At 42.5% G+C, this 21564-nt stretch overlaps 1 protein-coding gene across 7 annotated transcripts in view; it reads left to right on the plus strand.

Annotated features, from left to right (window-relative positions):
- cep135 (centrosomal protein 135) overlaps nt 1-16121 on the plus strand; it is a 120647-nt gene extending 104526 nt beyond the window's left edge. For 4 of the 7 annotated variants that reach the window (XM_033029025.1, XM_033029040.1, XM_033029069.1 and 1 more), the window contains 6 exons: nt 381-566; nt 2634-2843; nt 6779-6981; nt 9782-9886; nt 10240-10394; nt 15088-16117. In XM_033029025.1, the coding sequence (XP_032884916.1) occupies nt 381-566; nt 2634-2843; nt 6779-6981; nt 9782-9886; nt 10240-10387 (852 nt within the window). In that variant the 3' untranslated portion in view covers nt 10388-10394; nt 15088-16117. Of the gene's footprint in view, nt 1-380; nt 567-2633; nt 2844-6778; nt 6982-9781; nt 9887-10239; nt 10395-15087 lie in introns of all 7 variants that reach the window. The other 3 variants (XM_033029050.1, XM_033029032.1, XM_033029058.1) reach the window with 3 other exon arrangements.
- Nucleotides 16122-21564: the final 5443 nt, after the last annotated feature.

A 21564-nucleotide genomic window follows, 5' to 3' on the forward strand; every position in this document is an offset into this window, starting at 1 on the left:
TGTTTATCAAAAAGGAATAAATTAAATAAGTAACACAAGTATTTTCAAGGCTTTGCCTAAATAGCTAGGGTATTGTCCTCGCAATATATGCTTGCCAATTGTGGGTTGACAACACTGGAAGAAGAAGGATAACAGGGTTTTTTGTTAAATTAACCCTGCTTTATTTTTTTAAATCATGGAAATTATAACAATATTTTCTATATTTGTACATTGGTAGAATTAGGCCATTCGGCCCATCGATCATGGTTGCTATATCTCCCCCACTTAACTCCATTCTCCTGCCTTCTCCCCATAACCTCTGACACCTGTGCTAATCAAGTCTGCATATGTATTCTTCAGTCTTGAGGTATTAACACGATATGTATTTTGTGAAATAATAGGAACAAGAGCTTCATCACATGCTGGAGCAATACCGACTGGCAACTAACCAAGCTGAAAACTGGGAGCATAAGGCCCATCAGGCAGAGGGAGAGAGCAATTCAATTCGTTTGGAGTTACTGTCTATAGATACAGAGAGGAGACATCATGAGGAGCGAGTGATCAAGCTAGAAAGAGAAATACAAGAGGTATATAAGTAAAGTTTGTAAATTCTAAATATTTTAAGCTAACATATTACTTTACACTAGCATGTAACACTGGTTCATGTTGAGTCATTGTGAAAAAATCATAATAAACACCAACATCTAAATTATATTTAAGATTCCTTCCTTGTGATTTAGAAATGGGAATTGGCGACTATTAAATGACAGATCCTTTAGACAGTATCTACAAGTCAGTACATATTTCATGTTGTGGATCCATTTTAAAACCAGTCTTATTTTCGCTTAAATCATTACTGCAGAGCAAAGCAGAATTTAATAAGTCTTCCTTTAACAAGTAATGCTGATTCCAATTGATGGGAAAAATTAATTTTGGCTAATCGGATAAGGGTTTAAAGTCCAAGTACTACTGTCAGGAAATTGCAGTCGACTGAAATAGTTATTTGCAGCAGAAGCCATACATGTTCAAATACACATTGATTGAACCTGAGATAGACGTAACGTGTTGGAGTAACTCAGCGGGTCAGGCAGCATCTTTGAAGAAATAAATGGGTGACGTTTCGGGTTGGGACCCTTCTTCAGACCCTGTAGAAGGAATCTGAAGATGTGTCCCGACCCGAAACGTCACCTATCATTTTCCTCCAAAGATGCTGCCTGCTCCGCTGAGTTACTCCAGCACTTTGTGTGGATCTTTGTTTCTACTTCTTGATTCAACCTGTCAAGTTTTCTAACTTCAATGATTAGATTGGTTTATTGTAATGTACACCATTGTGCAGTGAAATTCATTGTGCACACGCACCTCACAGGGTATACAGTATATATACAGTAAATGGACCAATAAATAAAATGACATGTGCAAACAAGCAGAGGCAAGATTGCAGTGAAATCTGAAGTGGTGCAAAATATATTAAAATATAATGACAGAATGAGGTAGAGTAAGAGTACTTGGCAGCACTTCCCAAAAAAGGGTACGAAAGAGATGTTGGATTCAGGAGTATAAAAGTAGTGAGAAGGAGCTATTCTTAATTCTGGACATTTAGGCTTTCTTTGCTCCTGTATCTTTTTCCAGATTGACAAAGAAAACAGGAATGGCTAGGGTGACAGGCAACCATAACTACGGTTCCAGATTCCTGATGCAACACATTGTGGAGATGGACTGGATGAAAGGAAGTGATGGCAGTGTTCACCACTCTGTGTAGGTTCAGGTGGTCAAGAGAAGAGCAGTTGCTGCATACACCAGGCTGAGATGCATTCCTTAAGAATACTTTCTAGAGTACAGCAGTCGAAGCGTGAGAGAAATCTTGTGGACAAGCTGAATGTTCTCAGATGCCTAAGAGAATAAATGTTGACGGGTTTTCTTGACCACCACATAAGTGGAAGGGTCCAGGTTAGGTAATATGAAGCTGTCAGACATCTCTGCAGCAGCTCTGTTGATGAGGACATGGTTGTGTTCATCCCCTTGCTGATATAAAAGGTTGGGTTGTTGTCCTGACGCCATGACTGACCAAGGATCTCAATTTATATTCTGTACTTTGTCTCAAAAAGTGTTGTTGACTCACCACAAGTGTGTTGTTTACAACAGTGATACTATTGGTAAACTTAAAGATCAAGTTTGTGTTGAAATTAGCGACACAGTCGTGGATGTACAGAGAGTAGAACAAGAGACTGAGCAATCATCCTGAGAGGAACCAATGTTTTGGGTCAAGTTGGAGGAAATGTTATGACCCATTGGTATATGTTTTCAAGCATACTTTCAATTGTTTAGTATCTTGATGTTTTTTTCCTATTATGAGCTCCTTATTAATTCACACTACAAATGTCTTCTATTATTGGCTGTGTTTTCCCTAATTTTTTGGAACATGTTTAAGGTTTGCCATAAATTGCCTGCATTTTGAGATGGGATGACTTCCCAGGAACTACTCAATAGATGGTCATACTTTTGAAATAGTTTATTAATTGCTTCATTTTTAAATGAAGTAATAAGCTGTCAGCAAGTTAAAGTAAAAGTATTCTAAAGATTACACATGTACCAAGATTAATGTGCTAAGTATATGCATGCTTGTGTACGTTATTGCAAATTCTTCTTTAAATTAGCACATATCCGCCCAACAAGCTTATGAGAAGGAGATTACATATTCTGCTAAAAGCATGTCCAAATTGGAGGAAGAACTGCGACAGACACAAGCTGAGAAATGCCGCATGTTAGGAGACTGTTCCTCAATCAGAGAACTGTGCGCCCAACTAGATTCAAATAAGGACTCTCTGTCACGGCAACTTACTACTAGAAATATGGAACATGAAAGGGTATGGCTTGATGATATATTCGTAATAATTAATTTAAGATCTTTATATGTTAAATTAAAATTACCATAATCATTGAGACCTATAATATGTTGCTGGTGTGTTTCCTAGGTTTATTCATAGCCATACAGCAAGGATGCAGGCCCTTAGGCCCAAATCGTCCATGCTGTTCCATTTGCCTGTGTTTGGCCCACATCCATCTAAATCGTTCTGATCCATTCACCTACGTAAATGTCTTTCAAATGTTGCTGTGCCTGCATCAGATACTTCCTCTGACAGCTCATTCCACACACCCTGCACCCTTTGTTTGAAAAACAAAATGTCCGTCTGGATCCTATGTTTTCCCTCTCACCTTAAACCTATGACATCTAGTTCTTGATTCCTTTGCACTGGGGAAAAAAATATGCATTCACCTTGTCTATTTCCCTCATGATTTTATACATCTCTGTAAGGTTGCCTTCAGTTTCCGGCATTCAAAGGAAAAGTGTCCTCGCCTGCCCAACCTCTCGCTATACTCAAGTTCAGGCAATGTCCTTGTAAATATTCACTGTTCTCATTCCAGCATAATGGCATCTTTCCTATAGCAGGGTGACCAAAACTGAACACAATACTCAAGTCCGTAACTGGCCAGAGTGCCAAAAGTCTTCTTTACCACTATATCTACCTGAAACACCATTTTCTGGAAACTATGTATTTGTATTTTTTTTTTCTCTCTCTCTAGTTATTCCTTTGTCCTTGATAAAATCTCATACGATTCTCCTTAATCTTTTCTGTCAGCAGTTGTACCCCTAGATCCTTCTGCTCTACAACATTGCCCCTACAGTTCATTGTGAAGGAACTGCCTGGGTGTGACAACCCAAAATGCAACACCTAACATTTATCTGAATTAAATTCCAATTTCCATTCCTCAGCCCACTTGCCCAATGATCATGATCCCACGATAATTTTTGGTAACCATCTACACTCACTACGATGCCACTTATTTTAGTTCACCTGCAAACTTACTAATCATGTCTTGTACATTCTCACCTAGATCGTTGATATAGATGACAAACAGCAATGGCCCAGCACCAATCCCAGAAGCACATAACCAGCCACAGGTCTCCAGTCAGAAAATTCACCTTCCAGCCACCTGTTTCCTACCATTAAGCCAATTCAGTGTCCTGTTAGATAGTTCCCCCTGGATTCCATGTGATCGAATCTTCCAAAGCAGCCTACATTGTGGAATGTTATCAAAGGTTTTGCCGAAATCCATAGAGGCCAAGTCTGTAGCCTTGCCCTCATTAACGTTCTTAATTTTCAAAAACAGCATTCCCTCATAATTCTCTCGAGTAACCTGTCTACCATAGATGTTAAGCTTACGGGTCTATAGTTCCCAGGATTTTTCTTTGCAATCGTTCTTAAATAGAGGCACAACATAGGACAACACAGTGGGGAGGCGGTACAGTTGCTGTCTTACAGCGCCAGAAACCCGGGTTCGACCCTGACTCCAGGTACTGTCTGTACCGAGTTTGTACGTTCTCGCTGTGAACACGTGGATTTGTTTTCCCGGTGCTCCGGTTTCATGCCACTTTGTAAAGATGTGCAGGTTTGGTAGGCTAATTTGCTTCTGTAAATTGTCCCCAGTGTGTAGGGTAGAACTAGGGTATGGGTAATTAGAGCGGCACAGTAGCGCCACGATTGAGTTGCTGCCTTACAGCACGAGAGACTAAGGTTCGATCCTGTCTATGGGTGCTGTCTGTGCGGCGTTCACACATTTTCCCTGTGACCACGTGGGTTTTCTCCGGGTGCTCCGGTTTTGTGCCACTGTCCAAAGATGTGCAGGTTAGATAGGTTAATTGTTTTCTGTATATTTCCCGTAGTGTGTAGGATAGAACTAGTGCCCAAGTGATCAATGGTTGGCACGGACCAGGTGTTACCTGTTACCATGCTGTATCTCTAAAACTAAAACATTAGGCACCCTCGATTCTTCCAGTACGCCTTATCTGTGGCTAATGATGATTCATATATTCCAGCCAGGGATCCCGCAATTTCTTCTCTAGCTTACGACAGTGTCCTTAGAAATCCATGACTTATCTAACTTCATACGTTTTAGGGCATCCAGTACCTCCTCAGCTGTAATACTGACCGTGCTCAAGACATCGCATTAACTTTCCCAACTTCCCTCATCTTCATATCTTTCTCTGTCATAAAAACAGGAGAAATATTCATTAGGCACATTGCCCACTTCTAGTGGCTCCTCGCGTAGATGAATATTTTGGTTTTGAAGGGCACCATTCTCCCACTAGTTATCCCTTTTACCTTAATAAACATAAAATGTCTTTTGATTCTCCTTTATCTTATCTGCTAGTTATCTCATGCCCTATATTCACTCCACGGGAGCTTGTCCCTTTCTCTACCAATGTGTACAACTCATCCTCCCTCTTGAGAATGTCCTGCAACCAATTGGAGACATCCTTGACATTACAATTACCTGCTTTGTGGTATATTTAGCAATATATCCCAACTGTTCCATCTATAGTCCTGGCCAATAACCAATGCAAGTTACAAACTCTCACCAATTGAATTGGCTCTTAATATTGGATTCCAGATTTCTGGACGTCTTCCCACGTCTTCCCACCCTGCCCCCTGTAAAGACTCCATCCCCTACTCCCAATTCCTCCGCCTACGCCGCATCTGTTCCCAGGATGAGACATTTCATACCAGGGCATCGGAAATGTCCTCGTTCTTCAGGGAACGGGGATTCCCCTCCGCCACCATAGATGAGGCTCACACCAGGGTCTCATCCATACCCCGTAACACTGCTCTCTCTCCCCATCCCCGCACATGCAACAAGGGCAGAGTCCCTCTGGTCCTCACCTTTCACCCCACCAGCCGGCAAATACAACACATAATCCTCCGCCATTTCCGCCACCTCCAACGTGACCCCACCACTCGCCACATCTTCCCATCTCCCCCCATGTCTGCCTTCCGCAAAGACCGCTCCCTCCGCAACTCCCTCGTCAATTCTTCCCTTCCCTCCCGCACCACCCCCTCCCCGGGCACTTTCCGTTGCAACCGCAAGAAATGCAACACCTGTCCCTTCACCTCCCCCCTCGACTCCATTCAAGGTCCCAAGCAGTCGTTCCAGGTGCGACAAAGGTTCACCTGTATCTCCTCCAACCTCATCTACTGCATCCGCTGCTCTAGATGCCAGCTGATTTACATCGGTGAGACCAAGCGTAGGTTGGGCGACCGTTTCGCCGAACACCTCCGCTCAGTCCGCAATAACCTACCTGACCTCCCGGTGGCTCAGCACTTCAACTCCCCCTCCCATTCCCAATCCGACCTCTCTGTCCTGGGTCTCCTCCATTGCCAGAGTGAGCAACAGCGGAAATTGGAGGAACAGCACCTCATATTCCGTCTGGGGTCCTTGCGGCCTAATGGCATCAACATTGAATTCCCCCAATTTGGCTAGCCTGTGCTGTCTCCTCCCCTTCCTTCACCCTCTAGCTGTCTCCTCCCACCCTCCCATCCGCCCGCCCTCGGGCTCCTCCTCCTCCCCCCTTTTTCCTTCTTTCTTTCCCCACCCCCCATCAGTCTGAAGAAGGGTTTCGGCCCGAAACGTCGCCTATTTCCTTCGCTCCATAGATGCTGCTGCACCCGCTGAGTTTCCCCAGCAATTTTGTGTACCTTCCAGATTTCTTGTTGGTTTTGAGAACTTCCTATCAAGTTGACCATAATCCCTGATCTATCTAGGTGTAACATTATCTCATGTGCCATCTAAATTGCTTACACATAATTATGTTTCAATGTTATTCTAATTTTGCCAGAACATAGTATTATGTGATAATTCAGTGAAGATGTTGATTGATTTGCTTAATCGTCCCTTGAATGGCTGAATCAGATAGATTGTGCAATTTTGTACACTGAGAAAAAAAATTCTAACATCTTTACAGACTTTAAGTGAACTGGAAGATTCAAAGTCTGAAAATGAGCTTCTAAAGAAACAACTGAATAGTGAACGGGTCACTATTAAGAATCTTGAGACATTATTAACATCAACACGAGAAAAGGAGCTTCAATGTCACCTGAACAAGCATGAAATAGAATCAGAGATACAGCTTCTTGGAGACAAGCTATCTCTAGCAGAAAGCAAAGTGTACGTGGTTCTTATTTAATGCCATTAGCCGGTTATATTATGATTTAACAGACTTGTCCAAATGCTTAAATGGTTCTGAGCGCATTTCTCAGAGTTAAACCAGCTGTGCTTGAAATCCATTGTTTGGAGAACATTAGAAGCTCTTTTAAATGGAAGGCATGCAAGTTTATAAAATCAATTAGAGCATGTTCTTGTATTCAATTTCACAAAATAAATTGCATTTGTCATACCAGCAAAAGTAATAAATCCAGTAAACATAGTAGTAAATCCAATTTAAATTTGTTGTTAAAATTACAGCATGTGCTTGCTACGATTGCATATTGAAGCTGACAGCAACTTCAGGATTCTGTACATGCTTAGTCTAGTCTGGATATCCTGAAGCCACTGGCAAAGATTCCTGCACGTCCACATACCGATTGCTTTTGCATACTTCTCTCAAATAAAAGGCTGCTTGAATTGATTAAAAAAATTATGAATTACTCATTCTAAAAATATTGAAAATTTGAGGTGCATCGTTTTTCAAAAAGTAATGAAAAAATACTGCTTTGCTTCATTGGACATAATTTCAAGTTATAATTGCCAAATTTTGCAGAGAAATGTTGAATGGTTTCACAATTGCAATTTTTTTGTTTTCTCCTTGAAAGCTGGATTTCTAATGGAGCCCTAAGTAGGAGCACAGAGTTGTAGGCACCATCACTCATTTGGAGGGGGGGGGGGGGGGGGTGGAGTAGGAAGCACGTCAACCCCTCAAGCAACCTGGTGTTTGCTAAATTGGCAGAGCCGTGCATTTATTTCTGCGAGGAATATATTAATAGGAAGAAAAATCCATGTTCTCCAGAGATGCTGCCTGACCCACTGACTTCTTTTTTGTAAACCAGCTACTGCAGTTCCTTGTTTCTATGGGAAAATATTAAAAGCAATTTTTAATAACTTTGAAATAATTTTTAAAGTTAGAAAGGTTTGGGAACATTCATAGTTTTTGACATGTGGTTTTGCTAGAGGGTGTGGCTAGCTGTCAGGGTTCTTTTATAGTCGTTTACTCTAGCTTACCAAAATGATGCTGCTTGCATTACAGGAGTAGAAATCTGGTGTTTTGCTGAACCCATTTGTAATTTCCTTATAACTTTATAAGCACTTGTGTGGCATCTTAAAGGGAGTTCTGTCAACTTAAAGAAAGCACAGAACACGTGCAGTATGGTGTGCCTTTCATTACCCAGACTTCTTTAGAGCCATTTCATTATTTTGATTGTCTGATCACTGTAATATTCCACATGATATTGTATTGTATTATGGTGGTGGGTTCTGACTTGTTTTATTGTAGAGTAAATATTATTTTTTAATAATTTAATACATTTTTTGATCCAGCCCCCAACATCAGGAACATGTTTCCTGCCTCTAGTGTGTCCAAACCCTTCATAATCTTATATGTTTCAATGAGATGCCCTCTCATCCTTCTAAACTCCAGAGTGTACAAGCCCAGCAGCTCCATTCTCTCAGCATATGACAATCCCGCCATCCTGGGAATTAACCTTGTAAACATACACTGCACTCCCTCAATAGCAAGAATGTCCTTCCTCAAATTAGGGGACCAAAACTGCACACAATACTCCAGGTGTGGTCTCATTAGGGCTCTGTACAACTGCAGAAGGACCTCTTTGCTCCTATATTCGATTCCTCTTGTTATAAAGGCCAACATGCCATTCGCTTTCTTCACTGCCTGCTGTACCTGCCTTAATAGCTAATTAAAGTGACATCACAGGGCTCGATTAATTGAACAATTCGAGATGCCTGGCCTTTCAAGAATGTGTTAGAATTAACCAGTTCCAATTAAAGAATATTTAGTTTTTTATCTCTCCTTTTTCACATTTTCAATGTTTATAGTGTTACGTATCTCATAGCTCTTCTTCTTTCCCCGTCATCATTTATCTCTACTTCCTTCTCCCCAGACAGATGATCTGCATCTAATAAGCCTTCGCCATCTTCTCTTGTCCAGCACAACCTCACTTTGCATCATTCAATTATTTTAGAAACCTACCTACCATCGACATTCTTTGTTTTCACCCGTTTCCTTTCTAATATCTTCTATTCTGATGAAAGGTCATCAATCTGAAACTTTAAACTGTTCCTCTTTTCAATTTTGCTTCCTGACCTGAGTATTTCAGCAGCTTCTGTTTGTTCATATTCTCAGTATCTGCAGATGGGGTTTTTTAAGGCGTTGTTGAGCTTCTGCTGTTGGAATAACTTAAGCCACACACAGTGATTAAGATCCAAAGACTTTATTAACGTTACAGCATAGGTAACTTCATTTTAGCACGTAACTCCAAAATGAGGGAGAAAGGGCAGAGAAGTTTTCTGTTAAACTAGTGGGCGTAGCTGCAAAGTATGACATAACATGAGTGACACTGAGAAGTGAGAAGGTGGCATCTCCTATAGCAAGGCACTGCCTCTGCATTCAGGGTTAGAATCCAATGTATTGTGACAAATGCAGTCTTCTAACTGAAATATGGGTGAATCTTATTAAATAGTATGGGATTCTTATTGGAAAATTAATTAATAATTGTTGCTTAAGTGAAGGATAAAGACACCTAATGGGAGAACGAGTACCCTGTTGTCATTTTCATATAGCACACTGTAGCTTCAGCAATAAATAGCATAATCTATGAAACTCGGCAACACTAACATTTTGGTTCCTCACACGTTTTCCATGGAGGCCCACTGCCATTAAATCCTGAAAGTAACACTGTGTTTGAAGTTTGATGATCTGGTATCCCATTTCTCAAATGTTACTAACTCTTCACAGATCAAATCAAAATCGAGAATTAATTCAACTTCGGACTAAATCTTCACAGCTTCAATCTGAGCTTGATCTCATAAAACGGCAACTCACGACAGAACGTTTTGAAAGGTAATGTCTCTAGTACAGTATGAAAAATATATGCATTCTTTATTTAACATTTTTAGGCTATTTTAATAACCTGACGAACGGCAGTTTATCCTGATTGGATAGTGAAAGCTGCCTTTCTGCATGACCTAATATTTGCTACATTGGTTGCTTTGGGTGACTGAATCATTTGGCTACTTCCTTAAAGCTACTTATAATATTTTAGCTGTCAGTGTTGCATTCAGACACATGTTGACAAAACATTATTTTTGATAGTCCCTTGAGCACCTATTCTAAATAATCTCTTATTTCTAGGACACATATAGTCTTAACAGACGATAAAATGCTCTTTGTCTTTTTATCTATTGATTCTATAGAGAACGTGCAATCCAGGAAATGCGTCACCATGGTCTTTCGACTACCGCCACTTCTTTGTCACCACTTAGAACATCAATGAGTCCTCTTTGTCGTTCCCAGGATGCTTGCTCCCCGAAAGGAGTATCAGAATGTTCCACTGACTGTTAAATGGCAAGTGAGTAGTTTAGGGTATTTAATAAAATCTGAAGTAATTTAAATGTATCATTTATTTAAATTAAAGTTTTTCTACATTTTTGAGACGGCCTGAATAAAGATACTTCCCACATTTAAGTAAAACATTAATTATCAGAATATATTCATTCAATGCACAGAACGTGGAATTCTAATCTAGTGCACATGCTAACCGGTTCTCTGGTAATCTCTGCCCATTGCTTCATCTCTCTCTCTCTCTCTCTCTCTTTCTCTCTCTCTTTTTCTCTCTTGTGTTTTCATACCCAGCACAGATCTACCCCACCCTCTACAAAGATAACAACACGATTTACTAAAAGAACTAAGGTGATAATTGAATCTTGCACTTCTTCTTCTTTCGCGTGGCGTGCACAGCCTAAAGTTGTAGATCAAGGGTAGACATCCAGGCCAGGCCAGCATCAGTTACTGGGTGGATGGCTTTGATGCCACCAGGGAAAAGCCTCAGTGAGCAGTCATTCACGATGTGTGGGATGGTCTGGTCTGGATGTCCGCAGTCGAAAGCAGGGCTGTCTGTCATTCCCCACTTATGCAGGTGATTGCAACCTTCATTTGGGTCAAGAGATATATTCTCAGTTTAGTACAAGAGCTCATATTGGAGTGTTAATCAATGAAGTACAGGTTGCTCATTTGTGTCCTAGCTTTTAGTTCTTTGAGGTTGTCTATCCAGGGCAAGCTATCTTTATAATGTGCAATCAGCCTACACTGGGGTGTCTTCTTCTTGCGAATGAAACAGAAATAAACCAAAGGAATAATTAAATCTCAAGCCGAGTGTTGAGCAGCCAGGTTGTTGTCTCTGCGTCAATGTCTGCCAGGCCCTGAGCTCCATTTGGTGGGTGGTAGAGCGGGCACTGAGAGATGACATGGTTGGCTATGGCGGAGTCCCCATCTCCACATGCTGGCATTGAAACGCCCAACTCCAGTATGAAGTCTGTTGAGCTTCACCCATGCTCCTCTGGGGAGGTCAGACCCTGGACAGCTTTTATCTAGTGAAGAGATGTAGCTGTGTTATGGAGATGAGGTTGCCTTCCACTCCTGTGACCACTTTGTGGCTATCCAGTGTGCTTTTGTCTCAGTTGGCTGGGTGAATGCTAGGAGTTGCTTTCCATGTGGAGCAAAGGGGTGACGGGACTTCAGTCGGGGTGGCCTCCGCTCTCTGCTGATAGCCTGATGGAGGAGGTGATCTAGGTCCATGGCACGATGAGATAGTGCCAGAGTTGCTGCTTGCCTTCGGATCCCTGTAGGCGGAATGCCTGCAAGAATAGGGAGCTGCTCGACTGGAGTGGGTTGAAGGCACCCAGTGATGGTTCGCAAGGTCTACCAGGCTAGTATGTCTGCTTCTACTCCATACTCAGTACTCAGCTGGAGCATACACAAGAGCTAAAGCAGAGGTGCGAGGAGTTGATGGACTGACTCCCCAACTTGTTCCTGCCAGGCGTCGGATGAGGCCACTACGTGCCATGACCTTGTCGCGGAGACCAGCCAGGTGTTGACGAAATGTAAGCGACCTGTCCAGCTTTACGCTGAGGTAAGTGGGTGTTTGGAAGTCCAAGCGCCTATTGTTAACGAAGACAGCTAGCTCTCGCTTAGCTTCCTTGTTGTTTAGATGGAATGCTGTTTGGCTTTTCTCAGCTTTAGATGACACTGTCGTAGGTATACTGCCAACGTCCCCTAGTCTTGACTCAAGGAGCTTTCGATTGTCTTCCACTCTATGTGTCTCATCAGGATGGCTAGATCGTCAGCATACCCATACTTTCTAGCGATGGTCTCTGGGAGGTCATGGATGTACACGTTGAAAAGCAGCAGAGCCAAGAAGGATCCCTGTGGGACGCAATTTTTCAGTCTTCGTAGCCTACTCTGCTGTCCCTCACTGGACATACGCACAAAGCTGCGGTTTAATATCTCCATGATGTAGCGTACCATGCGCCTGTCTGGCAGCACCCAAAGTAGCTTTGCAGTTAGTCCCCAGTGCCACACGGTGTCATAGGCAGCTGTCAGATCTGTAAGAACAGCTCATGCCTTCTCATTTGCCTCAAAGCACTCCTCGATGTCTTGGGTGAGGAAGGTTACCTGGTCCGCAGTAGATCGACCATGGCGGAAACCAGCCTGCTCGTGGGGTAGTCAAGGGTCTATGGTGGGGTTGATACACCCATGGATCAGCCTGTCAAGGAGTTTGTATGGGATGTAGAGCAGCGAGATGGGCCGGTAGCTTTTAGGATCATCCTTTGGCTTGTTCGGCTTCGGGAGAGCGATGACTGTTGCATGACGCCAGATCTTTGGGATTTTGCACTTCTCCATGGAGGTCGAAAGGTACTGTTGGATCCAGTTTTGTAGCAGCATCTCCAGAATGTAGTAGAAACTCTGGGTATATGCTGTCAGGTCCAGGGGCCATTCCTGCTTTCAACATCTTGAGTGCTGTTGCCATTTCCTCTGAGGTGAAATCCATTGTTGGGTCCGTATCCACTCTCAGTTTTCCATGACTCGGCCACTTCTTTGCTCACTTGGCGCGAGAAATCACGGTCAGAGTTTGTGAATCGACCATTCTTGACTAGTTGAGATGCGATTGCGTTGGCGGTCACTGGGCATTTGCCGGGTTTGGATGTAGCTCTGCCGGTCAGGCGGTTGACTGTGTGCCATGCTTTTCGGCTCGAGTGGGTGAAGTCGATCGATTCTACCGTCTCAATCCAGCGTTCTTGTCATTTCCCATCCAAGCATGTGAGCAATGTAGTGGCAGTGGTTTCAGAATCCTCTTTGGTGCCAGCAGCAGTATGATCTTCGTATAGCTGTTGACAATCATCATCCCAACATGGATTGTAATCCCACTGGTAGCCACGGGGGATGGTTTACTTGCCTGCACTGATAAGCATGTTGCACTAGTCTTGGTAGAAACAGTCCAGGTTGGTACTGTTTGGGGGAGGAAGGCTCGAGGTGACTGCGTTGGTAAGTTGTTGGAACTTGTCCCAGTCGGCCTTGCGGAAATTCCACCGCTTCACAGGTTTGCTCGATGTTGGTGCAACCAGTGGTGTTGTGGTGATGTGGTGATGAGTGATGGTCGGTGTTGTGACCGTGGGAACTTCTCCAGAACCCGGCACGTTGGTGGCTGATGGTTCTTTGTGTTACTGGCAAATGCTAGGTCTGGGTTTGTACCAGTGTTCCAGCGGGCTGAATGGAAGCTGTTTGGCTCCTTTGGATCATACAGAAGCGTGAGGTCATTGGCAGATGCCCAATCTGAGGCCGTTTCCATCCCTATTACATCTTGAGTAGCCCCATTCGGTGTGGTAGCAGTTGAAATCACCTGAGTATACCCATGAGGGGTGAACACTGGTATGGATGTTGCAGCCAGACGCACTGGGGGAGGCTTGTCCACATTGATGATGGTGACGTCCTGAACCTTCACTGCAAGCCATTCCAGATCTGAGTCTTCTACAGACTGCCCTTCTGTAGCCCAATCCGTGACATCTCTGATGAAAGTGGCCAGACCATATTTACTACTTGGTGTGAAAGTAGCTAGTGTGAATTCAGGAATTGCGAGTTTCTCCACTGTTTCGCAGTGTCTCCTGCAGGAATATGACAGTTGCTTTGTTGGCGTATGCTATCTGCTCAATGATGGATATCTTAGCACTGGTGAGATCTTCGACTGTAGTATCCCAGCATCCTTGCCTTTGACGGCAGCTGCCGCCCGCTCAGGGCTGTGACACTCAGACATTGTCCTATCCTTGGTTTTGTTTTGCGTTATCGCCGTCTGTCTCCACGAAGTATTCCACAAGAGAAGACTACGTGGATTAACAGGAGAGACCATGAGAAGATTGCCAACATCTGGGGTAGGAGAGCTTGGATAACGTGATGTTTATTAAAGATCGAAAGGAGTTCAGAGAATGGAAACAATTACGCATAATGGTTAATAGCTTACCTTTTCCAACACAAACTAAATAATCTAACTAACTGCCTCATTCGTCATTTAAAGTTGAGATATTTGTAACTCTTTCCAGTTTTAACTGTTTACTTTAAGTAGACCATGCAATCCAATTGAAAATCACAAATGTGGCTACAAAAGAGCTTTTCAGAAGTTAGATTTTTTACAGTATTAATTTAATCATTGTTTGCATAATTTTAAAATAAAGTAAATTTGATTTCAGAGCAAGATTATTTATTGGATTTTGGGGGCCTGGAGTGAGCCATGATAATTCAATTAATTGGCTGGTTCATTATTCCATTCTACACACGCGTTCGTTTTGTAGAGGGTTTCGACCCGAAACGCTGCCTATTTCCTTCGCTCCATTTCCTTCACCCACTGAGTTTCTCCAGCATTTTTGTCTACCTTAATTTTGTCATTTTAGTTTCTTAAAATACAAGCATTTTTCCATTTGTTTAAAGAACATCTCTCAGTACTTAAGAGTTTAAGAAGGAACTGCAGATGGTGGAAAATCCAGCATTTTTGTGTATCTCTCAGCACTTATTCAATCTTTGGCTTTCTGTATTAATGTATATAAATAACTTTGATACTCCTTTCTCTTGTATAATACGTGGCACTAAAACAATAAGTTGGCAAGAAATTTTAAATATTGCAATAATTGAAGCATTACAATTATATATTGATTTTGACTAATTTTCAAAATTTCTTAAGATATTCATTAACCAGAAAATTACATTTAATTCACCAGATCAAATACAGTATATTAAAGTGATGCCAAGTGAACCACATTACCAATGGGTTTACTTTTGCTACGGTAAAAGTTCAAGAAAAAGCTGGCGGAAAGTACGAACATTCGCTTTTAAACTGTGGAGATTAAAATTATATAACCTGAAAATTGGGTCAATTCTGTTTAATTTTTTTCGCATACTTTCATAAACATACTAACAAAATGGGCTACTTAGACTCTCAGCTGATATGCCCACACAGTGCTGTAAATATCTGTATTCTACTGCAAATGGTTGCGAAGACATTTTTATTCTGTAAAGATATTTTTATATTGAATTAGGTTTTCAATGTTAACTATAAATTATTTATTGATGTCTGCTGTCGGTATCTAAAACTGTTTTTGCTACCTATTGTCCTTCATTAATAACTGTTGTTGATTTATCATTTGATGGTCAGCCATACAATGTAAACCAAATTTTGAAATCTTGAAAATTCTCTAGACGTGTATCTTTACAGCATGTTTAATAAATGCACAGATGGGCTGTATACAACTGATGGATCAGCATAAGCTTGTGGGAAATGAGCAGTGAATTTTTGAGAGTAATTTATGAGTATCAATTTGATCACATTTTTTAGATCAAGTTTGTTTTGCTGATTAGTCCATGTGCATTGAATTCCCTGTGGAATTACACAATTTAAATGAAGATCATTTAAATTGTTAAAATGTGCTTTCTTCACTAAAATATTCAAATCACCTTTTGCCCACTACAGATGGCCAATTGTGATATTCCAGAAGTATAATAATTTGGTTGCCTTGTATGTGGTACAGCTGTTTCATGTATTTAGCAACTGACATGAATGATGGTATTACCTTTTTCTGAGGAAGCATTTCTTATTTGTCACTTTTTACAACAGTAATATCTTCAGCGCATGCTTTGTTACTAAGAGCTATTTTAGATATACTTATTGTTTTATATTTAGTTCAGAGTGCATGATTTCTTTTGCCAAATGTAATTATCTATTTATGAAAAATAAAAATGGTGATTATTGAACTTATTGTAATTGTGGATTAATGTTTTTTCATTCCCTCATTTAATCTACCTTATCTAAAGGGCAGCACGGTGATGCAGTGGTAGAGTTGCTGCCTTACAATTCCAGAGATCCAGGTTCAATGAGTCCTGTATGTACAGAGTTTGTATTTTCTTCCTGTGACCGTGTGGGTTTCCTCCCACATTCCAAAGACATGCAGGTTTGTAGGTTCACTGGCTTCTGTAAATTGTCCCTAGGATAGGATGTGTCCGATGGAACTAGTGTACAGGGATCGCTGGTCGGAGCGGACTCAGTGGGCTGATGGGCCTCTAGACTAAGCTAAAGTAATTCAGTCATGTCAGTTTGAACCTGTGGATGGGGACCAATGAAAAACCTAAATGTTCCAATTCCAGTGGTGCTTCACAACACATTTGATACCTGTAAGACCTGGTTGTATCAGCCTCCACAACTCTTGCAACTCTGAAAAAATAAATTTAAACTGAAAGTGACATTTATGATCATTAACTCTTGGGAGGAAGACCATTGCTTCTTCCCTCTTGAGGTGGACTAGAAATCCCTGAACCTTTTCCATTTTGAAACCCCATATAGGTATATAAACCAGGTATATAGACATACAATGTGTAAAGAGCTCAAACTCACATGGGTTGAAACACAAGCATCTTTATTGTTCAGGTCATCAACTACACAGCAGGTCATCACATGTTCACACTGCTACTCAGACTGGCAAGCAGTGGGCAGGATCTTATACTATGAATTGAATTGAATTGAATTGAATCCTTTATTTGTCTGAATGTTACTATTAGGCGTGGTTATAATTACTAAGCATTCTAATTGGCTAACATGCTATAGCCAATGCTACATCTCTTCTTCTATAGATGAAAAGTAGATACAGCGTTATCACTGCGATAAGTAAATAAATTGTTAAATGCAAAACACTACATCTAACAATAATGAAGTTAAACATAGTCGCCGTATCTATCAGGCGGCTTACTAACCACGTAGGGTAGGGAGCTGCCTCATCAACCTTTTCCTCGGAAAAGTTAAGGACACGTCTGGGTGAACCAACGGGGCTCTGGGGGAACACCGTAGGGGAAGACCGTCGCGGGGGTACCGGTGAACTGGGTACAAGGGGGGGTGAGGACGTAGACCGACGCGGGGACTGGTGGGGGGTAGCAGTTGCAGGCACTGGCACGACTGGAACAGCGATCACTTTAAAGTTCAGCGGAGGAGCGTCAGGACCCTGGAATGCTGGACGTCGTTCCTTCACTGGAAGGATATGTTGACGGTTGCGTCTATAGATGGTGCCGCCGACATCGACAAGGTAGGATTGTGGTTCTTTTGTGGGGCTATGGATGAGCCCCAACTTTAGGCTTTAGGTGATCCTGAGTCACGGGCAGTGGGGGTCTTGTCCGCCGGGACATCAGTAGAGTGGGCTGTAGAGCTTAAAACACCGTCTCTGGCAATATTTCTCAGATTCAGCAGGTCTAGGTAGACATCAGATTTTGCCAGGAAGGAACGTTCCATAAGTTGTTTAGCGCTGCGAACAGCGCGTTCGGCAAGTCCGTTGGACTGTGGGTACTCTGGGATGCTGGTGACATGTTTAAAGTTCCAGCGTTTGGCAAAGTCTTTGAACATTTGGCTGGAGAATTGTGTCCCGTTGTCAATCTGAAGGTGGGCTGGAGCGCCAAATACGGAGAAGTGTCGAAGTTTGAGGATGACTAATTCAGAGGAGATGGTTGGTAGGTAATCAATTTCAAACCAATTCGAGTACGAATCCACCAACACAAAATAGTGTTTCCTGTGCCAGTCGAAAATATCAGCGGCCACAGACAACCATGGTAGGGGTGGAGCCGGTTGGGACAGCAGCGGTTGTTTTTGCTGGTGTGGCGCTTGCCTATTGCAGATCACGCATTACTCCGTTTTTTCCCGAATGTACCTGGTCATTCCGGGCCAGTAAATCATTTATTTGGCACGGTGTAGGGTGGCTTCAATGCCAGGGTGGCCACCGTGGATCTCCTCCTAGTATTCCTTACGTAAAGAGGGGGGGAATGACCGTCTTATGGCCCTTTACAATCACTCCGTCCTGTAGCACAAGCTCGTCACGTACCAGAAAGTAGGGTCTTTGTTCGGTGGGAGTGTTGGATTGTTTGTTTGGCCAGCCGCTTTTAATGACTGAAATTAGCAGCTGGGAGGTTTTATCCATGGCAGTGTGTTCAGCGAGGCGGCGAAGGCGGTCAGTTGGAACGAAGGAAACCTTTAGAATGGATAATTCCTCGCGTTCATAAGGATGTTGTTCGCTGGGGGCGTGTGGTGCCCGTGATAGAGTGTCTGCGATGTGCATGTCTTTACCTTTTTTGTGGACAATGGAAGTCGAACCGTTGAAGCTGCATCATCATGCGTTGAAGCCTTGCTGGGGCAGCATGGATCGACTTGCTCATTATGGTAACCAGAGGTTGATGATCAGTCTCTACCGTGAAGGTTTTGCCAAAAATGAAGTCTTTGAATTTGGAGCAGGCAAAAACCATGGCAAGCAGCTCTTTTTATATTTGGGCATAGCGCTGTTCGGTATCTGTTCGTGTTCTGGAAGCGTAGGATACCGGCAAAACATCGCCGTTGAAAGAGGTCTGCCGACATGCAGCGCCTAGCCCATACTGTGATGCGTCGCAGGTGATTGTAACCAGCAGGTTGAGGTTGAGTAAGACAGAGTCGGTGCACTATCGAGCTGTAGCTTTAAAGTCTCGAAGGCTCGCTGGTGGTTTGGGTACCAGGACCAAGAGTTGTCCTTATGAGTTAGTTGACGTAGGGGGGCTGAAAGTTCACTGAGATTGGGGATGAACTTCCCCAGGTAGTTAACCATACCTAGAAATCGTTGTAGGCTGGTGAAGTCAGTTGGTAACGGCAACTCGTTGATTGCTGCAGTGTTCAATGGATCTGGTTTTAGTCCGTTGCTAGTGAACACGTGACCCACGTAAGTGACTTCGGGAACCCTGAACTTGCATTTAAGTGGGTTCAGCTTTAAGTTGATGTCTCTGGCACGGTCCAGTACTTTACGTAGGTTTGCATCATGCTTGGTGGCATCGTGGCCATAAACCAGAATGTCGTCAACTATGATAGCACAGGGGAATTCTGCAAACAGTTGTTCCATTGCACGCTGGAAGACTTCTCTGGCAGAGTTGATGCCAAAGGGCATTCTTAGGAACCGGTAACGTCCAAACGGGGAGGCGAATGTTGTTAATGCCGATGATGCATGGTATAACGGGATTTTCCAAAATGAGTTTTTTGCATCCAAGACTGAGAAAACCTTTGCGTTACCGATTTTTGCTGCAACATCTTCAATGGTCCTCATAGGATATTGTTGCCGTTTGATTGCTTATTCAAATCTTTAGGATTGATGCAGATGCGTAACTCCTTCTTGTCTTTCTTTATGGTGACAACCATGGTGGAAACCCAATCAGAGGGCTCGCTGACTTCGGCAAGAACTCCAATGGAGACCATAAGTTTAAGTTCATCATGTATTTGTTCACGTGTACCATGCGGGACACGGTGAGGGGCACGTACGATCGGGATGATTGCATGGTCGACAATGATCTTGTATGTTGTAGGCAGTCTGCCGAGTTGGTTGTCAAACAAATCTTTATAGTTGGATAGCACCTGTTTTGGTGGTCCCTCTGTCAAACAGAGTTTGTGAACAGCACGCTCGAAATAGACCAAACCCAGGTCATGGCACGCATCGATGCCTAGCAGGGTTTCAGAACATGGCTGAACAATGTAAAATAACAAGTCCTTGGTCTGTTCATTGATGGTACATTTGAGATGGGCTTTGCCCAGTGGGTGAAGAATTTACCCTCCGTAAGCATGTAAAGTGGAGGTCTTTTCTCATGCGCTGAGTGGTTCTTATCTTGTTGAACACTTTGAGTGACATGACATTCACACGGGCACCAGTATCAACCTTGGCGATCAGTGGTTTGTTGTTGACCATCGTGGTCACAGCAGGATCAGTAACTTTGCCTGTGGTGCGCAGGTTTAGGGAAAGTACGGCAGGCTTAGTGTCTGAGCTATCAGAGTCGTTCTCATGGGAAGATTCGTCTTGTTCATGATAATCTGAATCTGACTGTTCTTGTTGAATCAGGTGCACCTTGGAGCTGTACTCCCACTAGAACGATAACAATTAACAAAGTGGTTGGGTTTTTTGCAATTATGACATACTTTCCCATGAGCTATGCAAAATTGGCGCCCCTTGGGGTGGAAATAGTTACAGTTTGTGCACCTCGTGTTAGGCATGTTCTGAACCTTGCTGGATGCATTAAGAAATCTTTGCGGAGAGTAACTAGCCATATTTACATTTAGTTGTTGATTAGCATTCGCGCTATCATAATTAGCCAGTGGTGCCACAGTCTCAGCCATCCAATAAGCATGAATAGCCTGATCTAAAGTCAGGTCCACATTTCGTAATAATTCAGTTCGCAGCTTTCGGTCACTCATTCCTCCCACAATTTTATCTCGAACAAGCTCATTTGTTATTTCATCAAATCTTCATCGAAAACTGATGTGTCTCAGGTCGCTGATGAATCGTTCCACAGGTTCATCAGGCTGTTGCACTCGGGCAATAAATCTTGTCCTCTCAAGGATTCTATTAGACGGTAGGTCTAATAGAACTTCTCTGAACTTTCTCAGTAACACCATCAAGTTATCTATAGATTCTGCTGGCACCAATACCTGTCCATTCGCATTCAGTTGGGCATGTGCAAATTCAAACGAGTCAGCGCGGATCATAGCCTCCGGACCTGCTAAATTCAACAGTAGCGAAGCCTTCAAATCGTCGGGATCGTTGCGGTGAACGATGCGTATATAATGAGAGAATCTTTCTCAAACATTCTCCATCACTCGGCGATATCAGAATCAAGCACAAGCGGGCTAGGCTTTCGACAAGAGCTAGCCATCTTCCCAAATCATGAAAAATAAAAACTGGTAAACTAAATAAAAACTGGTAAACTAAATAAATGGCGATAAACAGAAGCGGGGCAGACCCAGTCTGACACCATGTAAAGAGTACAAACTCACACGGGTTGAAACACAAGCATCTTTATTGTTCAGGTCATCAACTACACAGCAGGTCATCACATGTTCACACTGCTACTCAGACTAGCAAGCAGCGGGCAGGATCTTATACTATGAATGTTACAATTAGGCAGGGTTATAATTACTAAGCATTCTAATTGGCTAACATGCTATAGCCAATGCTACACAATGCATTCAGAAAGTAGTCAGACCCCTTCACTTTTTCCACATTTTGTTACGTTACAGCCATTCTAAACTGGATTAAATTCTTTTTTTTATCATCAATCTACACACAATACCTCATGATAAAAAAGTGAAAACAGGTGTTTAGAAATTTTTACAAAGTAATTAAAAACAAAAAACGTTTTTATTATGGGGTATTGTGTAATGA

Source organism: Amblyraja radiata, chromosome 1, assembly GCF_010909765.2.
Source record: "Amblyraja radiata isolate CabotCenter1 chromosome 1, sAmbRad1.1.pri, whole genome shotgun sequence".
Taxonomy (NCBI): Eukaryota; Metazoa; Chordata; class Chondrichthyes; order Rajiformes; family Rajidae; genus Amblyraja; species Amblyraja radiata.